Below are 8,790 nucleotides of genomic sequence, written 5' to 3'. Positions count from 1 at the left end.
AGGACAGGCCATGCCCCCGCCCCAGACCCCGCCCCTGTGCTCTGTGGTTACTGGTGTAGTAAAGAGACCCAGAAGGAAGCCTTCCTGCTTCTTTAATTGGTGTAACAGACAATGACACTGTATACAGAGCACACTCAGGCCCAAAGGTGCAGGGATAGCAAGGGCAGACGGGGCGAGTCAGGACACGGCTCACACACGGCCCAGACAGAGACAGGAGGGGCCAAGACAAGGTGGGTGAGGTGGGTGGTGGGCGGGCAGCTCAGACAGAGCTGGGGACGTTGGGGGTGGGGTCTCTGATGAATCCGTCTGTAGAAATCAAAGAGAAGGCAGGCGGTTGGGTCTGGGGTGGTGGACTGAGGCTCAGTATGGGGCTGGGAGTGGGACTAAGGCTTCTACTCTAACAGGCCCGGGGTGGGGGTGGCAGTCAGCAAGGCCTGCCTCACCCTTTGGTTACGACTGGTCAGGCCTGAGCCCTGCAGCTCAGCACCCAACACTGTAAACATTTTTGGTATTTTTAAAGGACTCTGCCCTCCCTCTCTTAGTTTCTGAAAAACGTGCTTCCTTAAGAGGAGAATGTGCCAAAGGGAATCTTAAGGGAGGCAGGAAGCAGACCTGGATATAGAGAGATGTCAACGGGGAGGGTGGGCTGCCCATCTCACCATCTATGGCTAAAGGCCGCTGGGAGAGGCCCAGGGGACTATTGCTGTTGTCCTTGGCATGGCTGGCAGCTGGGCAGGCGGGCGGGGAGTGTGGAGCTGGGGGGAGCTGCCCCCTGGGAGGGGCCGAGCCCACTGCCCACACGGCCTCCCCGGGCCAGGAGGCCTCCCAGCCTGTATTGCAGGCGGGCCCGAGACTCTTCCAGGTGCTTCTCCAGGTGGCTGGTCACCGAGGCGGTAGGCAGGGTGGGGTGAGGTGGGACCAACAGAGGAGGCACTGGCCACAGGGGCCCCTTGCCGGGGCTGTGATTGTCGGGACGAGCGATTTCCCGCTGGGGAGCAGAGGGGGGGTCAGATATTGCACTTTCATTGCAACACTTACATTAAAACTTGGTCCATAAAATAATCGTTGCTTTATACAGAACGCCTGAAACGGAAACAAAAAGCTACATCTTAAATATGAACAAACCCTGAAGGTCCTATCCCTCCAGAAAATTTTCTTTGCACAAAATAAATAGCTTTCACTCTGTATAGACCCACTTTTGCAGAACATTTACACAACCCTTTGGCTGTACATATCTACACACGGGAAAAGGTGAACATCGATCTGCACGCCTACCCATCCCAGCCTACAAGGCCCCGAGGCCGTGTCCAGGTTGGCAGCAGCTTCTCCGAGTCGGAGCCTGGCCAGGCAGGCTCCCCCGCCTCGTGGGAGGAGGTGGAGGAGGAGCGGTCGAAGGGCGGCCCGGGGCTGAGCGCCACAGCTGAGATTGTGGTCGGTTCTGGGGAGGGAGGACGGATGCTCAGACCCAGCGTGCAGGACGTCGTGGTCCTTAACAGGTGGGGAATGAAGTCGTGGCTGCTGCCCTTAAGCTAACGAAGCAAGTTGTGGCTTCTTAGATTCGGCATCAAAACGGAATTGGCATTAAAAAAACCTAAGTGTGTGCCCATTCACCCCAGAGTAGAAATTCAGTGGAATTAATGGGGCTGGGTGAGGCAGGGACCCCACCTCACTGCGTGGGCAGGGGGCAGGGCCCCGGGACCCAGAACCAGGCTGGACTCCGTCACAGTGCTGGGTGTTTTCACGTGGAGGGGCTGCGCTTGGTACTGAAAGAGTTAAGAAAAGGAAGCAGCCAAGGATCGCTGATTTAAAAAAACCTCATAGAAATCAGATTGGATAAGTAGAAAGGTGTAGAAACGCAGGAGAGCCGAGGCCCGCGGCCTCAGCTGGCGGCAGGTGAGTGGAAGAGGAGGCTGGGCCCGGCCAGGCCCAGGAGCCCGAGGCGTGGCTTCTCGGGAGCCGGCTCTGGGCCTTGCCAGCCTCGCTGCCAGACTGGGTTCCAGGTGGGGCAGGTGGGCAGGGCCGGGCTGCCAGAGCGCTGGCGGGCCAGGCGGAGCTGCGGAAATTAAGATATGGCCTTTCTCTTCCTGCTTGCACAAGGATTTGCCGCCCTGCAGCCTTCTGTGTGGCAACAGGTCTCAGATCAGCAAACGTCGGATTTTCATGCGTGTCAATGAGTCTGTAGCCACAGGAGATGGTGACGGATCTCCACTCTCAAAAATCAGTGCAAAACCAGTGAGGTTGAACAGTTGAGTAACTAGAGTTAACAAGAAGCAGGCTGTCCCCGACTGGAGCTGCTACCCAGTGGGAGGGGACCTGGGGGTCAGGGTGAGCTAGTGGATGGGAGGTGGCAGGCGGGGCCTGGGCCCGGGCCTGGCATCAGGATGCTGGGAGGTCAATGCAGGGCAAGTGTCTAGGAGTGCCTTTCAGGCCAGTCCACGTGGGGAGTCCTGGTCCCTGTGTCATCCTGGGACAGGCTGTGCTGCAAGCTGGAACCCCGCAGACCCTAGGACATGAGGCAGGGCTGGGAGGGCTGTGCGGCGCAGCCTATGTCCTCCGCCAGGCTCTGGGACAAGCCTGTCTCCAGCCGACACTGTGTGCCCAGGCCAGGCCCCCTGGCCGGGCTGGCCGCCCTGGCCTAGCACCACGGAGACCACGAGGCCTCACTAACGGTGTCCTACTTGGGGCCCGCGGCTGCCCCTGGCTCAAGCCGGCCGGCCATGGTGCGGCCCCAGCAGCCAGCCGCTACGCTCATGCTGCGCTGTCCTCGCTGCTCGCTGTCCGCCTGGCTCTGTGTCCGCTCCTGCCGCAGGCCGGGCCCGCTGGGCTGGGCCGAGATGGTGCGGAGCAGGTGGTTCCGGGAGCGCAGGAAGTCACCCTGGCCGGGCAGCCCAAAGCTGCCTTTTCGCAGCGCCATGCGGGTGGCCGCGTTGCGGGCTGGCCGCGCCCGGTGGTTGTACTTGAGCTGGGCCAGGTGCGCCGCGTAGCCGTCCGTGATGAACTGCAGGGGAGGGCGGTGGGGAAAACTGGCTGTCACGGGGGGCGGCCTGTCGGGGTCGCCTGCCCGTGCCCCCCACCACGACTTGCCCACTCACCTGGCACTGCTGCTGCAGCTTCTTGGTGGGCCGGCCGACGATGTAGATCTGCATGGGGGACAGGCTGATGGAGCTGTAGACCGCTACGTCCTTGGTGGAGCCGTAGGCTGCGTGCACGCGCAGGTGCAGCTGTGGGAGAGACGGCTGTGGGCGCGGCCCGGCTCTNCCACCTCGGAGATGAGCAGCTTCAGGAAGTTGGCTTTGTGCCTCAGCGGGTCGTGCACCAGGCCGTCACAGAAGGACACCACGCCGTGGGGGAAGTTGTGCTGGGCCAGCCACGCCACCACCCGCTGCTTCTGCATGTCAGGCCGGCCCGTCACGTAGATGATGAGGTAGCCCAGGTCCTGCCAGTGCCTGGCACCAAGGGGGAGGGCTGGGTGTCCGACGGCCGCCCCGTTTTCCCTCCCGGGCCACCCTGCCTCCTTGTCCAGCCGCAGAAAAGTGCATCTTTGGGGCTCAGCGGAAATAGTAAGAGCCACGAGGGCGGTCACAAGTCACACGGTCCCTGGGGNAGCCAGCCGATGGTGCTGCGGGCTCCGCGAGCCCCTGCTCTGGTGCCCAGAGCCCTCCCCAGCTTGGCCTGCTTCCTGCCCCTGAGCCCGCCCACCGTGCCCTTCGGGATCACTCACCGCACCACGTCCACAGCCCCGGCCCTCACTTTCGGGTCACTGCCCATGATGGACACGCTGGCAGCAAAGGAGCCGTCGATACTGAAGACCACGAACTCCGTGCCCTTGGGCAGCACGGTGATGTAGCTGTCTGCGAACGTGTGGTCTCCCCTGGGAGGGGGAGCTCGTCAGAACCCACCAGACCCTCTTCTTCCTGCCCCAGAGGTGGCCGGCCTGGCCTGCTTGCCCCCCAGAGGTGCGTACCTGACCACCATCTTGATGGGGTAGACGCCTACACCCAGGCGATGGGTCTCGGGGATGGTGTAGGAGACCCGCCCGCTGCTGTTGGTCACCAGCGTGTCCAGGTACAGCCACTCACCCGAAGGCGGCTGCATCATGATGTGCACATCCACCTGGGGGCCGGGCAGGCTGGTCACGAAGGGGCCGGGCCCTTGGCCTCCCCAGCCAGAGGGAGGCAAGGGTAGGGGTTCCCACAACCTCTCCCTGTCCTTACCTTCTCCCCAGTCAGGGTGACCATGTCCAGGGGCCCATACATGAACCGGCCCGTCAGAACCTGCGGGCCATCCTCGTTGGCAACTGCGTCATTGATCCGGTGGTTGGCGGTCACATTCTGGGGACAGGAGGAGTGAGGCTGGGTCAGGGTAGGGGCGGAGGGATGGGTGGGATCTCCTGGGGCTGGTGGGTGGGCACAGGCTTAAAGCCTGACGGGCCAGGTTCAAGTCCAGTTCAGCCACCTGCCCCACAGGGCCCTGGCACGGCCCTGTCTATAAATGGGGTGATAGCTCCAACCTCACAGACTGAGCATTAAGTAAGACAGCATGCTGCTCTGTGACTTGGTTTCCTCATCTGTGACACGCTGTCTTCGTGCGAGGGTTTACCAGGACAACAGCCGCAGGGCCACGTGGGCCCTCCTCACCCGCAGTTTCACGTGGGTCCTCTTGCGCTGCCACTTCTCTCTCGGCTTGGAGGGCGTGAACACGGACACCTCCTTGCCGTCCAGCTCCAAGATGCTGGAACTGTCATGCCTCATGACCTAGGAGGGAAGAAGTGGGCCACGGGGCAGACTCAGAGCCAGAAACAGGAGCCCGTGAAGGGTCGCGGGCTGGGGGACACTGTTCACCCCACCACGGCCCACCCCCTGGTCCTCCCCGGACTCACACGTCCCATGACTGTGCAGAAACATTCACCCCCATCCCCATGTCTGCAAAGGCTCCTCCATCCCGCTTGCTCTGCAGTCTGATGGGAGCCCCCACCCCCTCCCCATCTACGAAACGGGGCCATGTCAGCAGTGGTGTCACCTGGTCCTCCTGGCAAGGCCCCAGTGCTCTGAGCAGCGGGCCCCAGGATACCTGTCTCAGCAGGAAGGAGACTACATCCGTTGACTCCCAGTAGCTGGCGTGGAAGAGGTGGGGCAGGGCCACGGTGGGGAAGGCCGTCAGCGCGTCAGGGCAGTACAGGGCGTAGTCGATCCGCTTCTGGCCCCACCACTTTGCTGCAACTGCCAGGAGGGGGGGCCTTGACCAGGCTGGACCTCAGGAGGCTCCCAGGCCCCGCAGGCTTGGCTCAGCCTGAAGACTAGACCCTCCTCTGACCGGGGAAAGGGGGTGCAGCCGAGGCGAGCCTCCTCCCCTCTGGCCGGGTGACAGAGGGGAGTAGGGGACGGTGTGCAAGCAGCCAGAAGGCACCGGGGGGTGAGGTGGGGGGGGCATGTGGAGTTAGGGGATTGGGGACAGTCCTGGTCTGGAGGCAGGACTATCCCTGGGCCTGTGCTGACCCTGCCCTGGGGCCCTGTCGCTGTCCTCTCCGGGCTCTCCTGCCCCCCATCTGCCCTGCAGGCTCAGGTGGGGGACAGGCATTGCAGAGGTGAACCCCAAGGCAAGGCCTGCCGTGTCCCTGGCACCCGGGAGCTTGCTCAGGAGCAGCAGGCTGAGTGTCAAGGCCTGGGTGTGAATCCTGACCCCACTTGGGGCTGGGAAACCACTCCAGCTCCAGAAAAGGGTTAGGAGGTGCCTTTCTGCTGGCTGCACACGGCCTCTCGGTAAGTGGTGCCCACTGCAGGTCAGGGTTCTCCTGAGTTCTGCTGCACGGGACAGGCCGGCAGTCCCCTGGTCATCACCCCCCGGCCAAGCCCTTCAAGTCCTCCCTGGATCTGAGTGCTCCCCGCCCAAGCCTCCAGCTCCCTGGTTAGGCCACAGCGGGCAGGGCCTGGCGGTGAGACGTGCCCAGAAACGGTGAGTGACCCCAGTTAGAGCAGGAGAGCGGGTGTGGGCGGAGGCCATGTGACTCCTGGTACCTTCTCTGATGTCCAAGTTGGGGAGGTGGGGGGCCCGCTCCAGGCTGGGGCNGGGCCTCTGAGAAGCGAGAACAACGAGGAAGGGGTCAACAGGCTGGGCCACCAGGAAGGATGCTGCGAAGAGGGCCAGGCTCCCTCACAGAGGGTCGCCCACTCCAGCCTCAACTCGGGCGGCCCTGAGCAGCCACACAGGCAGGCAGTCACACAGGGAGGACGGAGCCGGCAGCTGGCCCCGGCGAACGGGGAGGGGGTGACCAGGGCTCCGCTTCTAGCTGTGGAGAAGCTTCTGAGACAGGCAGGAAAAGCAGAGGAGGCCGTGGAGGGGTGGCCGCAGGGAGATCTCGCCTCCCCCTCTGGCTTGCCTGGTTCTGCCTGCTTGTCCAGAAACAGCCCACAGCTTCCTCCTCTGGGAGCACCGGCCCTACTGGGGTTAGGACCCCTATTCTGGGGCCCATCACCTCCCAGCTGCCTGGATGGCACCGCCCATCTCGTGCCACCTGGATGTGGCCCTGCGGGCTGCCCCTGCCATCATCCCTCCCTCCAGAATCTGCTGTGGACATCTGGGGCTGTTTTAGGTGTTTAGCAGCACCCCTGGTCACTATCCACGGATGCCAGTAGTGCCAGACGCTGCTGATGTCCTGGAGCGGGAAGGGTGCGGACCCCTGCTGTGACAGTGGGGAGGGCCCCGGGAGCGCAGGCCCTGGGTGCGGCCGCACTCACTCTGGGCAATGCTGGATGCCGTGTAGCTCTCGGCCATGCCCGACACCTGGCTGGCAATGCTGATCTCACTGGCTCGGCGGAAGCCTCGGTGGGTGGGCGCCGTGCCGGGTGAGGAGGGGGCCGCATGCTCTTGAAATACGGTGTTGTGGGTCTGGAGTGCATCCGCTGTGGGTAGACAGGGACCAGAGAGGCCAGTGGGTAAGACGGGCCCCCTTCCTCCAGCTCGGCCCCCCACCCCCACCCCCAGCACCCTGAGCAGTGGGAGGCAGGGCCCAGTGTGCCCTGGGCTGGGCGGGCAAGGCTGACCCCTCCTGCTGCAGACAAACGGTGGCATCTGAGCACAGCTGGCAGTAAGGATGGGCCCAAGCATGCCAGGGCCTGCCTGCTTGGGGCCGACAGGGCAGGGTACAGAGCGGGGCTGGGGAGAAGGGAGGGCCGTGGCAGGGATGGACAGACGGACTGACACAGACACAGTAGGCAGGGAGGCAAGGCGGCCAGGCTCATGCCCCCCCTGGCCACCCTTCTCACCCAATATGTGGCTCCTGACCTGGCCCAGCCCTCCCAGCCTCCCGGACTCCGCCTGGCTGGGCCCGACCCGCAGCCCGGGGTAGCTGGGTTTGAGCGGCACTAGCAACAGGGCCCTGAGTGGTCTCCCGGGGGTGCCTGAAGCTGGGCACTGAATGAGGCAACACCCCCCCACATCCCCTGCATGGGCCACACTGAGCCAGCCCCGGGTGTGTGTCTGGGAACAAAGGCAGGTGCCTAGGGCTGACCCGGGCCCAGGCTGAGGGCAGGCGGAGCAGGGAGAGTGGGGCTCAGCTGGAGGACACACGTGCAGATGGGGCTCCGTCGGGGAAGGAAAGCAGTGGGCTCCTGAGAATCCACCCCTCCCCAGGACCAGAGGTTTCTCCTGGGGAGCAGGTGGGATGAGTCTCAAGGCTCCCCGCTGCCCCGCCCAGCCTCACAAGTGGGAGAAAGAGCCCTGGGACTGACACCCGTGCTGTGTGACCCTGCAGCAGCCGCTCCCCTCTCTGGCCTCCTAGCACCCGGTGTGCAGACAGGAGGCGCTGGGGCCCGATCCTTAGGACTTGTCCTGTCTGGTCTCTGTGGGATGCCACTAGGGTCCCACAGGCTCCAAGTGGCCAAGGAGGGCATGGGGAGCCCCCGGGGACCAGCAGTCAGCCAGCGAAGCAGACGCCACCACGAATGGAGGTGTTACACACACTCAACACAGCCCGGGCTCGGGCGGGGCCCGTCTTGCCAGGTGAGCGCGGGAACGGGGATACTGGTTTCCAGGAAGCCGTCCCCTGGGGGGAGAGGGGCCAGGGGCCCACCCTCCAGGACCAGCTCGGGGTTTCTCTGCACTGTCTCAACTGGAGGCAGACGGGAGAGAACAGACGGGACAAGAACAGACACTCGTGGGCAGTCCAGACGTGCTCCTCCGACACACACATGGGGCTCCTTCAAGACCAGGACGCGACAGGACACNCACACATGTTCCCTGCTCTGACCCACTCTGCAGCCCCCCGCCCCCACCCTGTGCCCCCTCGCCAGCCACAGCCATGATGGGTTCCCACACAGGGTCCCTCCAGGTCCTCAGCTCTGTCTCGGGCAACGGGGTGGGAGTCCCGGTCCCAGGCTGGCCCCTGGGCTGAGGCCCTGACCTGTGAGGCCCATCACTCTTCCCTCGCTGCGGCGTGTGGGGCTGACGCGCCCCCACCGACGCCGGGTACCCAGCTTCCGAGGAGCTCAGTGCAGGCCGTGACTTCCCGCCGGGCAAGGACCCCAGGAGCGCCCCACCCAGGGCCCCGCCCCCCTGGCTCTCACCCAGCAGCGTGGAGCAGCCGTCCCCCAGCGGGTAGCGCTGGTAGCGGGGGATGCTGAAGGGCGGCAGGGCGTGAAACCTCCGCTCCAGCAGCGGCTCCAGGCGGGAGGCCGACGGGTCCGCGGGGTGGAAGAGGTTGTAGACTTGCTGGCAGGCTGGCCGCAGCTGGAAAACTGGGGGCGGCAGGGTTAGGATGGCAGAGCCCTGAGGAGGCTGGTCTGCAGCAGGAGG

General features: G+C 64.2%; 1 protein-coding gene across 8 annotated transcripts in view; it reads right to left on the bottom strand.

Annotated features, from left to right (window-relative positions):
- Positions 1 to 75: 75 nt before the first annotated feature.
- Positions 76 to 8,790, bottom strand: part of PITPNM2 (phosphatidylinositol transfer protein membrane associated 2) — a 129,795-nt gene continuing 121,080 nt past the window's right edge. For 3 of the 8 annotated variants that reach the window (XM_077748046.1, XM_077748045.1, XM_077748048.1), the window contains 11 exons: positions 8,562 to 8,732; positions 7,958 to 8,107; positions 6,735 to 6,899; positions 5,071 to 5,219; positions 4,638 to 4,754; positions 4,215 to 4,331; positions 3,965 to 4,113; positions 3,722 to 3,871; positions 3,263 to 3,446; positions 3,093 to 3,221; positions 76 to 2,998 (listed from right to left, as the gene is read on the bottom strand). In XM_077748046.1, coding sequence (XP_077604172.1) covers positions 2,675 to 2,998; positions 3,093 to 3,221; positions 3,263 to 3,446; positions 3,722 to 3,871; positions 3,965 to 4,113; positions 4,215 to 4,331; positions 4,638 to 4,754; positions 5,071 to 5,219; positions 6,735 to 6,899; positions 7,958 to 8,107; positions 8,562 to 8,732 — 1,805 coding nt within the window. In that variant the 3' untranslated portion in view covers positions 76 to 2,674. Of the gene's footprint in view, positions 2,999 to 3,092; positions 3,222 to 3,262; positions 3,447 to 3,721; positions 3,872 to 3,964; positions 4,114 to 4,214; positions 4,332 to 4,637; positions 4,755 to 5,070; positions 5,220 to 6,014; positions 6,059 to 6,640; positions 6,900 to 7,957; positions 8,108 to 8,561; positions 8,733 to 8,790 lie in introns of all 8 variants that reach the window. The other 5 variants (XR_013331078.1, XR_013331076.1, XR_013331077.1 and 2 more) reach the window with 5 other exon arrangements.

Source organism: Crocuta crocuta, unplaced genomic scaffold, assembly GCF_008692635.1.
Source record: "Crocuta crocuta isolate KB4526 unplaced genomic scaffold, BGI_CrCroc_1.0 scaffold29, whole genome shotgun sequence".
NCBI classification, from domain to species: domain Eukaryota; kingdom Metazoa; phylum Chordata; class Mammalia; order Carnivora; family Hyaenidae; genus Crocuta; species Crocuta crocuta.
This window is presented reverse-complemented; position numbering and strand designations above follow the sequence as displayed.